The 13,674-nt window shown below is 37.7% G+C and overlaps 2 protein-coding genes across 4 annotated transcripts in view; one reads left to right on the top strand and one right to left on the bottom strand.

The window, feature by feature from the left end:
• LOC107708542 (tankyrase-1) overlaps positions 1-6,366 on the top strand; it is a 76,112-nt gene extending 69,746 nt beyond the window's left edge. For all 3 annotated transcript variants that reach the window (XM_016512805.1, XM_016512804.1, XM_016512806.1), the window contains 7 exons: positions 1,649-1,769; positions 1,884-1,981; positions 2,995-3,069; positions 3,180-3,285; positions 3,457-3,643; positions 4,527-4,683; positions 4,777-6,366. In XM_016512805.1, the coding sequence (XP_016368291.1) occupies positions 1,649-1,769; positions 1,884-1,981; positions 2,995-3,069; positions 3,180-3,285; positions 3,457-3,643; positions 4,527-4,683; positions 4,777-4,863 (831 nt within the window). In that variant the 3' untranslated portion in view covers positions 4,864-6,366. The remainder of the gene's footprint in view (positions 1-1,648; positions 1,770-1,883; positions 1,982-2,994; positions 3,070-3,179; positions 3,286-3,456; positions 3,644-4,526; positions 4,684-4,776) is intronic.
• Positions 6,367-7,661: 1,295 nt separating this feature from the next.
• Positions 7,662-13,345, bottom strand: LOC107708543 (dual specificity protein phosphatase 4-like). Its single transcript, XM_016512807.1, has 4 exons — positions 12,844-13,345; positions 12,017-12,144; positions 11,271-11,490; positions 7,662-9,348 (listed from the first exon to the last, which is right to left on the bottom strand). Exons 1-4 carry the CDS (start codon positions 13,217-13,219, stop codon positions 8,969-8,971), a joined length of 1,104 nt encoding a protein of 367 aa, XP_016368293.1. The 5' UTR covers positions 13,220-13,345; the 3' UTR covers positions 7,662-8,968.
• Between the last annotated feature and the right edge of the window lie 329 nt (positions 13,346-13,674).

The raw sequence follows: 13,674 nt of genomic DNA, 5'->3' as shown, positions 1-13,674 counted from the left end.
ATATATATACTGTATATATATATATATATATATATATATATATATATACTCACACACACACACACACACACACACGTTACCTTAAGTTTTACTTATTCTAGTGTACTTAAGACTTTATTAACTTGCCGTCTAGTTGATTTTATTTATTTTTTTAAGGTTTTTCACTAGTCCTGCAGTTCCTTTTCAGCTTTGCCACAAATGAAAACTTTGCCAAGAGAGTTAAAGAGAGAGAGAAAGAAAAGGAGAAATAAATGGAATCTTTCCCGCTGCAGCCATCACACCTTCACAGCCATAATGGTCGGTCCTGCGAGCCCTATCGATTGAAGTGCACAGTGCTTTCTGAGAGAGCGAGAGAGAGAAAGAGAGAGAGAGCAGTTGGCAGCTCCTGGGCTAATGGTCTTTGACAGACCTATCATATATGTGATGCATTGCCAATAAGTGGGCCTTGGAACTGGAGTGTGAGAGTTTGAGATTACACAGGCTGCTGCAAAGTCAGCGGCAATTGGATGGTCACACTGTTTCTTTCGCTTCAATTTATGCACTACAGTTCCAAAGTTTAAAACTTTTTTTCGTTGTTGTTGTTTTTTTAAAACCTCTTATGCTCACCAAAGCTGCATTTATTTGATAAAAAAAATACACTAAAACTGTAAAATTGAAATACAGTATTGAATATTGAAATATTTCTGTTTAAAATATATACAATTTACAATTAAAAAATACGGTTTAAAATATTGTTAATGTTTTCAATTTTAATATGTGATGCCTGTGATGGCATCATTACTCCAATCTTCAGTGTCACATGATCTTTCAGAAATCATTCTAATATGCTGATTTGCTGCTCAAGAAACACTTTCTTTATTATCAATGTTGAAAACAGTTGTGCTGCTTAATATTTTTGTGGAAACCGCAATACAGCTTTTTCAGGTTTCTTTGATGAATAGAAAGTTCAAAAGATCAGCATTTCTTTAAAAATAGAAATCTTTTGTAACATTATGAATGTCTTTACTGTTATTTTACAAATTGCTGAGTAAAATATTAATAATAAAAAAAAATCTTACTGACCCCAAACTTTTGAACAGTAGCTGTGTTTATTTTGCTGCATAGTTCAGATTTGTTGATCTCTGACCTGCAAGGTCCTATATTTTAACATTTTGAATGTATTATTTTTATTTTAGAGTTTACAAACAAAAAAGTGACAACATATCTGTTTGTCCATATTCATCAAGGTCCAAAATGGTTTCACATGCTTTGTTCAGTGTGGCCAAACATTAATGCTCTCTGTAAGACGCGCGCTGGCTCAAACGGCTCCCTGCCTCAGTCTAGCATGCGCGAATTGCCATCTGCGTGTTTGCTTTTGTGTGAGTGTTGCATGCAGGAGGCGTATTCAGTAATAATCACTCTGTGTGTTATGAGTCACACGCGATAATATCCAGAGTATATCTTCTCAGTAGGAGGAAGTTCCACATTGCAACAAGCTGAGAAAATAAAAAATTGCACCGTTGGCTGTTTCAGAAGCAGCAGAGTCGAAATTGGCCTTGAAATGAATCACTTCATGCCATTTTTCATTACAACTTTATCTTGTGCTTGGTTGTGCCTCCAGACTACTATGGCTTCCCTAATTCTGATTGGTGTTCATCTGTTGGATTAGATTTCACTGGATGTGCTGGCTGACATGGGGCACGAGGAGCTCAAGGAGATTGGGATCAACGCTTACGGGCACAGACACAAACTCATCAAAGGCACTGAGAGGCTGCTGGGCGGTCAAAAAGGTCAGTCCAGAAGCGTTCAACTCCAGCATCTCTCTCAAACACCATCTGTTCATGACTAAACAAAGCGTACTGAGGTACCTTCTAGTTTTATGTGTTGGTGTGCTTCCATTACAGGTGCCAACCCATACCTGACATTCCACTGTGCGAGTCAGGGCACGGTGCTGATCGACCTGGCCCCTGATGACAAAGAGTTTCAGTCGGTAGAGGAGGAGGTGAGAGCGGAATCCAAATCAGCAGATCATATTATAAAACCATATGATTCCATGAATAGTTCTGCTTCTAAAAGCTGATTGGTCAGTATTTCATCTGTGCTAAGATAAAGAGTTTGGTAAGAGCTAAATGATATATAGCACCTGTTAGGGATGGGTCTGATGGACAACTAGTTGTCTAGAAACTGACCAGTCAATTACTGAGGTTGAATAGTTTGTATAGATACTTTTTTAGGCTTTCTTTTTATTTTATCATTTTTTCTGGTGGCGCTATAAATTAGATACATTTAGACATATGCATAAACAACAACTAAATTGATTTTTTTTTTATCATAGTTTTTTTGTAAGGAATGTGATTTGTAGTGTTAGTGTGCAGTAAACGTTATAACTCTTATATAAGTTATTTGTAGACTTATTTTATTAAGGAATTTTGTTTTGGTGTGTGCTACAAATTATAACTTATTTGTGGTCTTATTTTATTTTAGTATGCAATAAGTTATAACTTATTTATATTCGTATGTAACTTATTTGTGGTCTAATTTTATTTTTTAATTGTATTTAATTTATTTCAGTATGTAAGTTATAAATGATAGACTTATTTGTAGTCTTATGTTATATTATTTTATTATGTGAAAAGTTATAACTTATTATGTAATCTTATTTTACTATTTTATTTCATTTGGTATTTTAATTCTTGTTGTGTGTAATAAGTTATCATTTATTGTCTTATTTCATTTTACTTTAGTATGCAATGGAAAATTATAACTTAATCTAATTATAACTTTGTTATCTTATTTTACTATTTTATTTAATTAATCTTATTACATTGAAGTGTTTGTTATAATTTGAAAGTCTTATATAACTTATTTGTAGTCTTATTTTATTATTTTACTTTTTTTATTTATTTAATTATTTTACTGTGTGATAAAACTGAAGTCCTATTGAAGGGCTGTGTGTTCTTACATTTTTCGTAATGTAACATGATTTGTGTTTTATATAATTTTTTGGTTTTACAGCTGCAAAGTACGATCAGAGAGCACAGGGATGGTGGCAATGCTGGGGGTGTTTTCAGCAGATACAACATCCTGAAGGTGAGTATGAGTATTTACATTAATACTAGACATCTTTGATTAGTTAATAGTTTGAATGTCTGTTGATCCTGTATGCGCTGATGTCAGAACTTTGTTCATTGTTGGTACAGATTCAAAAGGTGGTGAACAAGAAGCTGAGGGAGCGTTACGCACACAGACAGAAGGAGATCACAGACGAGAACCACAACCATCACAACGAGCGCATGCTCTTTCACGGTACTGTCACGAGATGAATGACCTGTCAGAAGTGCTATTTGGGAAAGTTTAATCTACAAAAGAACCTTTTTTCCCCATTTCTGACTCAAAGGCTTCTTTCAAAGAATGTAATTCCAGTTTCCCGCTTTTTTACCTAAGGATGATCAGTTTCCTTTTTCTCTTAATCTACAGGGTCACCGTTCATCAACGCCATCATTCATAAAGGGTTTGATGAGAGGCACGCTTACATAGGGGGGATGTTTGGAGCAGGGATTTACTTTGCAGAGAACTCCTCTAAAAGCAACCAGTATGTGTACGGCATCGGAGGAGGGACAGGCTGCCCCACACATAAAGACCGCTCCTGTTACATCTGTCACAGGTACATACACATCTGTTTCTTCCTCTTGAAGATAATTACAAGAGATCCTAGACTAGCTCTGATATGAATCTGATGGGTTGCTTATGAATGAAATACTGGAGCACTTACCCTACATGACCAGCTGATGGTGCTGTGTATAATATAAACCAGTGCTTCTCAACTAGTTCAGATTTAGGACCCGGATGTAACACTGGACATGAAGTTGACCCAAAACTACTCAAAAGTATAAAATGAAATGCCTTAAAATTAATGAAACTCATTAATATTTATTACAACTCTTAAATGTTATTGCATTACAAATTATTCTGAAACTGTCCATGGATCTTGTGTACTTTTATGTAATCATTTATTGACACAAACATAAAACTGTACTTAAGTTTTGATCCTATTAAATAAAATTAATAGGTATTCGTATTTAATATATATTTTATTCATTATTATTGTTATTATAAATTATTATATTTTAAATTGTACTGTGATTTTTTTATTAAAATGTAATTATATCATTTTATTTATTGCAAATGTAATTGTGCTCTGTAATTGTGTATAAGTTATACATTAATTTATAAATATAAATTATATTGTATTCTATATGCGTGTGTATATATATATAAGTGTGTGTGTGTGTGTGTGTGCGTGTGTGTATTTGTCATTTGTGTGTGTATCATATATATATAAATATAATATAGAAAAATATAAATTATATATAATGTAAAATACAATAGTAATTTAGTAATTAAAATAAAATGTTTTGTGTGTGTGTGTGTGGAGAGAGAAAATAATGAAATATAATTATATTTGTTATTTTATATATTTTTTTTTTCATAATTTCATTCAAATATAATGTTATCTTATTATTTATTGCAAATTGTGCTGTTTGCAGACAGCTGCTGTTTTGCCGGGTGACTCTGGGTAAATCCTTCTTGCAGTTCAGTGCCATGAAGATGGCCCACGCTCCTCCAGGGCATCATTCCGTCATCGGCCGTCCCAGCGTCAACGGGTTAGCCTACGCCGAATATGTCATCTACCGAGGGGAACAGGTGAGAGAGCTCAGATATTTAACAACGGCAAAAACAAACACATTTTTTCAGGTAGTAGATATTTGGTTCATTTCCAACTCTGTGTTTTTGCAGGCCTTCCCAGAGTACCTCATCATATACCAGATCATCAAGCCAGACAGCACACCTCCATCCCCGGCAGAAGCGGAGCAGAAGTCCTAGTCCACACGGGCGGCCCTGCGAAACGCTCAGACTGTTACCCAAACATCTCACACACATCCACAGACGCCTCCTCACATGATAGGAATCACATCCGCTCACCCATAAACCTCTGCGCTGCCTCTTTAATTTGCAGTTAGGCTCCATTTATGTCCCTGTGAGTGTTTACAAGAAAGAGTTGCCTTGGCTGGCCGTGTCCTGGCCTTCCTTTTCAGGTCAAGGGTCGGGATATCGGCCATAATGCTGTTTCAGGGCTAAACGAAAGGACTCGCCTGCTCCGTGAAAGACAACAAGTGACCTCTTCCCCATCATTCTATTCAATTTAACACTGTTCAAGCATTAACTTCCTTTCTTTGAAATGGTTTTACTATTACTGTGATTAATTACCTTTCTGTTGTATTTTCATCTGTTTGATTCACAATAATGGACCACGTCTCAAAGGGACCTGACATTTCAGCAATCCTCCTTTCCATTATTGAAGTTAGCTGAAGACCCTGAAAATCTCATTGTTGTGGTTTTAATTTTCTTTATGCATTATTAAAGAAAAGCCTTAGAGGGGTTTTAAAGCAAAAGGAATGTTGATGCAGAAATCAGAACTATTCAAAAGACCTTTGACCACAAAATAGCAAAAATTGTATGCTTTTATTCCTTTTTTTTTAACATATCTTTGCACAGGAATACTGGTCAGAATGTCCCATTCCATTGCCATAGCCCAAAATGCATCTTTTAAAGAATTTGCACTTTTAAGCAGGTCTTAAGTTTAATTTTAAAAAATGTCCAGTAATGTACAGGTTGTGTAATGGACAATGCCTTTGTATAGCTTTTAATGTTGTTTACTGATGCAGAGTGGGTTTTATTAGTACTGTAAAGGAAGTGGGAATTCTTGTTTTCAGATCATTCCTTCTATATTTTTGGACGACCAAATGACTTCGCTTTGGAAGTCGCTGCTTTTGCTTTCGATATGTTTTGGATCACAACCACAAGAATTCCTCAGTCGTGTTCATTCCAGTCCTGTTTCTCTGGCATCAGAGAAACGCCTCTTTTACGAGGGTTTCCGTAACGCTTTTCCTGTTACACACTACTGATATCAGAGGCTCGGCTGACTCGCATTCATGTTACAGAATGAAATGAAGAACGCGGCTCTACCTCTGAAAGTCTCATGGTTTGGTTGCTTTGCTCAGGTGTAGTTTGTGGTTCTGGACTTGTGTACTGGAGGTCATCTGCCTTACTCCAGGATTCTGTGTGTTCAAACCAGAGAGAAAGAGAGCAGACCTTTCTTCTTCTCTTAGTAGTATGAGCACAGACATGTCCACTGCTCCCCCCCAAGCCAATATTTGGGAGACCAACTCCTGAACTATTTCTCAATTCTTTGAGCTGTATTTTTACTTCATTTCCATGTTCCTGTGAACTTTAATCAGAAACGGCTTGTCTACCATAAGCCATCTTCGGACTAATCAAACACTCCTCAATCATGTAAAAAGGTGTTAATAAAGTACATGTCATTAATACTGTCTGCTGTCTTTTCTCACACTTTCTGAACTCTTACTCAGTTTCATTGTTTTGTTTTTTTTATTTAAAAAAATTATGTATCATTTAAATATATCAGATAATATTTTTTTAAATGCTTGTTTAAAAAAATTATAAAATAAAATAAAAATGTGAAAAATAAAAACAAACTTTTTATTTTCGTGTGTGTGTGTGTGTGTGATATGCTTAATTTAAGTAAGTCTGCTGGGCCTTAATTGTTGTAAAATTACATCGTAGTCATAATAATAATAACATCCACGTACTTTACTGAACCCCTGTAAAGTACCTGACCATAGAGGCCTACAGTGCCGGCTTGTAACACTCCAAAGAGAAAGGAAAAAATGAAATCGCATCATATGACCCCTTTAAGTAAAATGAAAAACCTGGAACTATCAGGTTAAAAAAAAACTGTTCAATCCTAGAAGGCCTAAACGTTTCTCAGAGCGCCGCGTATTACTTTTACTTCACATTAGGCTACATTAAACATAATTTAAAGGCTTCACGACTATGATGTAATTATGTACTAAATGTGTAACAAAAAATGCTTTTAATATTACCGCAAATAGTCAACAATGGTCCATAAGCAGTGACCATATTGTGTGCCTTGTTGCTATGTAACATTTCAGTTTCTAATTCAGCATAATTTTAACATTTAATGAAAATATATGTAAATTAATTGCTTTCAACGTATTGCAGTTTTGCTGCAGCGTGTCACTGAGGGTTATGTGGATTCTGGTCAAGGAAGCCGCTGTTATTTCAATGTTTTTCAGCGAACTTCTCGGGAAATGAGTGGGAAGGATGGTTTGTTTCTATGAGTCAGAATTGACGGTGACGTGAAATCAGAACACACGCTAGGAGGCGCTGTGGCTCTTCAAAAACAACCTCTTTTCAATCTATTCAAAATCCTTCCCTCATTTATCAGATATAATACTAATTATTTTCTGCTGCACAATAGCGCGCGATATTCTTTTCTGTCTTCTCTTTAGTTCGTGTAAGAAATAATGAGATGGCTCATGTTATATTCATTTTACAAAATGATTGCAATATTACTTACAGGCCTACTGCTATACAGCAAAATATGATTCATCGTCTGTAGCTTTTTTCGTCTATACTACAATTAATCACGCCACACATTTACCCAAAGCGCATCATTGGCTAAACTAAGGTCTTCTCTTTCCAACAAAAAAAACGAGAATGTTCTCTTAAAGAGACAGTGGCAAGGAAATGAACACAAAGACCATGTTGCCATATGGCCACACCATGCGGTAGAGGGTTAAATAACAGAGTTTGTATTTAATGACAATTGTGAGATAAATAAAATGTACATATAATACAACAGAACAGGGTAGAGTTCAAAAAATCGTAACCCTCTGTATGATATTGCCATTAGTCATCAGACAATAACATTTCACAAGTACAGTAAAAAGTATTGCATTCATCTCATCAGTGTTTGACAGACAAACCACTTAACATGCCAAAAAAGAGTGGGAAGCGCTGCCAGGTTACAACTTCAATTCCGGCGAGGTGCAAAACAAACCTCAAATCAATTTTACATCACTTAAAAGTGCTATAAAAGGCACCCACAATCTCATTTTAAAAAAGTAGTAGGTCCCCACACATAAACCAGCTGCTATATGGACTCTTCAAGGCATGTTTCCCTCACAGAGCTTTTCAAAGGGGAATATTAAAAACAAAACAAATGGAAAGTGGCTTCCCAATCGTCCCATTCCCAACTTCCAGTGTAAAAAGGTTCAGTGTACAACCCAGATTTATCCTACACTATTTGTTAAATAGTCTATTAATGAGAACATTCTGTGCGGAAGTCATAGTTGGGAAGGCATACAGCAGAAATAATTCATAAGATCTCCTCAGTACAAACTACCAAAGAAAACCAAACGTTTCAAATCATTTTCACACAATATATACACATTTCAAAATACAAAAAAACAGACCATACAGTGCTTTGGTGGTGATTGGGAGGAAGGAGAATCAAGTTATTGCTCTGATCTGTGACAGGAACGGATCTGTATTGCAGATTGAAATGCTTTGAATGTCTTGTTCGCGATCAGTCTGAAAGAAAGGCGACATAAGCGTCTTGTGAAAGTGTCTGTGTACCTTCTCTGTACAAGGCACTGACAAATGCAAAACCAACTCGATGAAAGACACTTCCTGCCGAAGGTAATGCCACGATCGTCTCTATTAAAGGAATTCAGGAAGGCCGGTGAGAGGAAGTGATCAATGGGAAGTCCAGACGCAATGTGAAGAACTTGTCAGGGTCGAAGGACCTCCTGCTCTTCATTCCCACCAGCCCTGCCGGCCAATCGCAAAGTCTTTGGAAGTGAACCACAGGAAATGAAGGAGATGAACAGTCCCCACAGGATATTACGATGAATTCTTCTGATATTAATGTGTGGTGAAGACTGCAGGGTGAGTTAGATGAGGACGGGTCACCAGTGAAGCCGTAAAAAAAAAAAAAGGTGCAGCTCAGCTGGAACGACCACATGATTGTGCCAAGTGAAGAACGTCTGAAAAATTCACCCTTTCTTGAGTTCGTGAGCAGTTTTTTCAGTCTTGCGCTGTATCAGCAGCTTGGTGAGGTTGTGATGGGACTCTGTAGGTAGGTGAGGCTGCTGGACTGGCTGTGCGTCACTACTGACACTGGGAAGCTGAAGATGAAGGGCGATGTGGGGGTGGAGGAAGACTTGGGCCCGAGAGTGGCGGAAGGGCTGGTGGCCTCTACAGAACAGGAAGTGGCCAGCACCTGAGACTCGAACTGCAGTAGCTGACCCATGAAGCTGAAGTTGGGGGAGATGATACTGCGCCGCTGTTTAACAAACTCGAAGGCCTCTTCCAGGCGCACACGCTTCTTCTTCATCAGGTACGCCAGGCAGATAGTGGCTGACCGTGAGATGCCAGCCTGACAGTGCACCAGAACACGACCATTGGAATCCTTGATGGAGTCTGAGGAAAGAGCAGAGAGTTTAGTTACATGAGTCATCCTAGTGCATTTACTGTGAAGCTGACGCCCGCAACATTTTGATGCAGGTTCAGAAGTCACATTTTAATATGCATTTAAAAATAATAATATATATTTGTATTATTGCTGTTCTTATTTTTATTATTATATTTTCTTATTACATTTTTGTCATTTTGAGACTCATGCTCTTCATTTTTTCACACAGTTCATTCAGTGAACAATTTGTCGGACTGATTTAAACAGTAACTTGACTTTGCCAATTTTTTTACTAACTATTCATTAAACGAACCGAATCATTTGAATCAAATGAAACATTTTTTCATGACTCGAACAATGCTGGTCGTGGCATAGGTTATGTTTGGTTTTGCATGCAGCTTGCGAAGGGAACTCAGTACAAAACATCTTTCTTGCTATTGTTTATTATCTCATTCAATTTAGAGTGCAAACACCCAATCAATCTTTTTTTGACATTTGCACTTGAAATTTAGTAGAGTCACCTCTGTAAATGGTGCAGGAAACAGGACAGGAGATTGCAAAACAGAGAAAACTAGATTGAAAGCATATAAGTTGACCAAATTACTAATTAAACTATTACCTTACAGAGAAAATACTTAAGTGTTCTCATTTTCTATTGACCTTGGATGGCCTGATTTAATTATCTTCCATGCCTCACTTGCGTCAAAAAGCCCATCCAATCAAACAAGAGGCTGACTGATTGACATGCAAAACAACCAATCGCAGTTTAATATAATAACTAGTCATTTTTAAAAAGATACAAATTAAATGTACAAACAAATCTAAAATAAAACTTAATACAAAAAAATAGGTAATAAAAAACATTTTCAAGACTATAATATCCCTGTTGCCAGTTTAACAGTTTGCTATGTACAATGAGCTGTGATTTGTACGTATTATTACCACTCAAAACGACCAATAATAAGGACAATGCATATCTAGAAATACACACAGAACTGGAAATTACACATTCACCCAAAGCTGACAGCCACAGTTGGACAACAAACACTCAACACCCAAGCAAAATGTTCTGGGGTGGATTTCACACCATTCACCACACAGGCACCTGCTGCCATTACTAACGAGCTGCTAATTAACAAAAAAGTGGCATGTCCATGGTACAAAGGGAGAGGAAGCACGTATATCCAACCATTACTCAGATTACTTTTTCCTGTGCACTTTACTGTCTGTGTATACGCCTTTGCACAGCCATACGCACCCAGATCTGAGGTAACTCCAGTATCAAGGCACCCCTGAATGGAGGATGAGTCAGTCTCTGGTCCCTAAGCTCTGCACTCTGACGCATACATTCAAGAACATGCACACAAACACACACACACACATCGAGAATGGTGCGATCAAATGCGGTGAACCTACTTGGGGACCTTGCTTTAGTGCAGAGGATGCTGAGCTGAAATTGGATATACAGGATCCCCCACCCCCTCGCTCAGTCACGGAAACCCTTTTATGAGGAAGACCCACCCATACCACAGAATTCATCACGTATTTTGCACCTATGACACACGGACTTCAATTCTCATCATCGCATTTATCAAAGAACTCTTTACGTCAAAACACATTCAAACATATTCTTCATGCTACATGCATAGATGGCCAAGATGTTGAAGCTGTTGAAATGGATGCGAGACTAAAAAGGAGGGTGTAATTCTTGTAAAAGCTCTGCAATGCAGATCATCGTTTTAATTGCTGATGAATTGCACATCATTTGCAGTTGAAAGGAGCCATAACAACCAAGACTAATTTACACCTTTACGAGTACACCTACCCTAACCATCCAAACCCCAATTTACAAAATCAAACAAATCTATATATAATTTAAAAAAAATATACGCATTATATATATAATAATTTAATATAATAATGACCATACCTATAAATTCAATGGCTTCGATGAACCAAGAGCTGATGTCCTCCTTATGGTTGTCTTCCACCGGGATACACTTATACTGGTAATCCCCTTCAAAATGGTTCGGACAATTTGAAGATACATTCAATAGAGCAGAAATGCCCATATGATCTAGCATGTCCTTTTTAGATGCATGGAGGGCACTGCCAAGAAATAAAAAGGGGAGGATTTCCACAGGGCCACCCTGTAATAAAAAAGTGACAAAAAATTTGAATAATGAATATTAAATACATGTAAATAATAATAATAATAAATGTATTTATTAATTAAAAGATAAATGGTTTTATTCATTTGTCATTATATTCATGAAATCACAGGTCTCTAGCAATAAATTATCAAAAGCATTGCAGCAGACTACAGCATCAAACCACTTACACCTCTGTTTGTTATAAAAAGGTCATGCTAATAACGTCCAGTTTATTTATTCTGGAAATGCATATTGATTTGGCCCACTGTTATGTCATCGGTGGCCTGCTTAACAAGCTGTAGAGACAGGAAATGATCGATGTGGGAATCAACACTGAAGCATTCTGGAGTGTCTGACACAATACACCCCCTATCACAGAGGAAGGCCGGACGAACGCACTCTAAAGCACTGCCAAATCAGCCGGAAAGAGCAGCGGATGGACAGCAGTCAACAGGACGTTTAATGTTACACAATGCTGCCCATTAGCTGACCTCAAAGTATACACTGCTGCTAATGTAGTTACCTGGTCATGCTGTGGAGTTCTGCAGGAGATGCAGCTGCTCTCCACACTCGACTGAGGGCTGGATACTGCCAGTGTTTTGGTTTTCAAACAGTAATCGGGATACTGTGTGGAAAATCTGTCGTAGCCTCCTAGAAAGTGAAAAAAAAATATATTTTCGATACATTTGCTCAAACGGTCTCCTGCTTAAAGAAAGCTGGTTAATTGGGCTGTTGGCTGTTTACAGGGGTTTTTAGAACCAGCAATCTAAGATCAGGCAAATGAATTTAATTTCCCCTAATTTATACTTGAATGGAATGATTTCATTGTTTTATTGAGGTCGCACTCTTTTCGGACAAGCCATACATTTATGACATTTTGAATACATTTAACACAATGTAAAAGGCCTACTAAATAATAAAATGCATGAATCTCTATAGAAGAAATGTGAAGCATATTAAATAGTTGGTGTGTAAAATAACTAAAATTAGAAACAGATGAAAATTATTGTCATGATCCAGGTTTCTTCAGAACATTGGGGCTAGTTTCTAATTGGTCATACTAGCTCAAGGTGGTCAAGTTGGAACATGTTAACTGGTCACGCAGCGAATAACCAGCCTGGACAAGCTTAGACCAGAGTGTTCCAAAAAACAGCAACTATCTTAAACTGGACTGTCCAGCAGAGAAAATGGCATGAATCTACATTACATCATTATCTTAGAGCTCCGATGACCACAATGAAAACAGATATTTTATCAGAACACGGCAGCATTCTTTCAGATAGTAGGCTACAGTTGCGTTAAGAAATACAAAAGCGCAATAGATTTTTGTGTAGCGTAGATTTGAATTACCTTTTAGCAGATAGACTTCTGTCCTAAACGTATCCCTACACAAAGCGTTATGTACCAGGGTGATTGTGCTGTCGTCTTTCATAGTGTTTGTATCGGAGGTCCGCTCATCGTACAAGATCACGGCGGAGTACAGCCCTGATTTCAGACGGGCTCTCGCTTCATCATCACCGGACAGAATCTGGTCCAAACTCACGGAGCCTTTCGCTCGCCTCCGAACTATCGTGTTACAGCGAATATTTACAGCACCGCGGAGGTGACCGGCGCTGAACGCCAGAAACGACCTGCAGTCCAAAAGCAGACATTTCGCACTGTCGTCCTTCATCAACCTCTTCAAAACGCTGCAATCCATTTCACAAAGTTCGTCCATTGTGACCATTTTCCTCCTCCGACGGGGACTGGTCAAGGTCAAATGGTGGTTTAATAACAACAATACGTCAAATCCAGCGTTGCCAGTGCGCAGTGTAATGTTGTGTCACCCTCCTGAGAGCTTTACTACCACAGGCTCTTCTCTTTCCGTTTTATGAATGGGCTTCAGACGCGCGCTCCATAAAAGGATCGCGACGTCACAATGGAGATGACGTCTGCTACGAGCTCCATTCATTAAGCGCTCTTCATTCATAAGAGTCAGCGACGCTCGATGGTGGCCGCCTTCCTCGTCTAAACCAGAATTCAGCCATCAGATTTAAGACAGTTTGCTGAAATGAAATCTAAATAATAATAATATACAGTGCCGATCCTAGACTTCTGGGGGCCCTACGCAAAACTGTGTAAAGCACTACGCAAGCAATAAATAAATAGCTGGCTTAGAGTGCAGTTGATGAAAAGGGAATT

The sequence above is a fragment of the Sinocyclocheilus rhinocerous genome, unplaced genomic scaffold (genome assembly GCF_001515625.1).
Source record: "Sinocyclocheilus rhinocerous isolate Xijiao unplaced genomic scaffold, SAMN03320098_v1.1 scaffold506, whole genome shotgun sequence".
NCBI classification, from domain to species: Eukaryota; Metazoa; Chordata; class Actinopteri; order Cypriniformes; family Cyprinidae; genus Sinocyclocheilus; species Sinocyclocheilus rhinocerous.
This window is presented reverse-complemented; position numbering and strand designations above follow the sequence as displayed.

What these genes read in the sequence shown, in the direction of transcription:
- LOC107708543 (XM_016512807.1), bottom strand. Translation starts at nt 13,219, where the DNA reads ATGGTCACAATGGACGAACTTTGTGAAATGGATTGCAGCGTTTTGAAG. An exon ending in GAACTCCACAGCATGACCAG is followed by an intron (nt 11,491 to 12,016) that starts GTAACTACATTA and finishes TTTTTATTACAG; the next exon opens with GGTGGCCCTGTGGAAATCCT. An exon ending in CGAAGCCATTGAATTTATAG is followed by an intron (nt 9,349 to 11,270) that starts GTATGGTCATTA and finishes CTCTTTCCTCAG; the next exon opens with ACTCCATCAAGGATTCCAAT.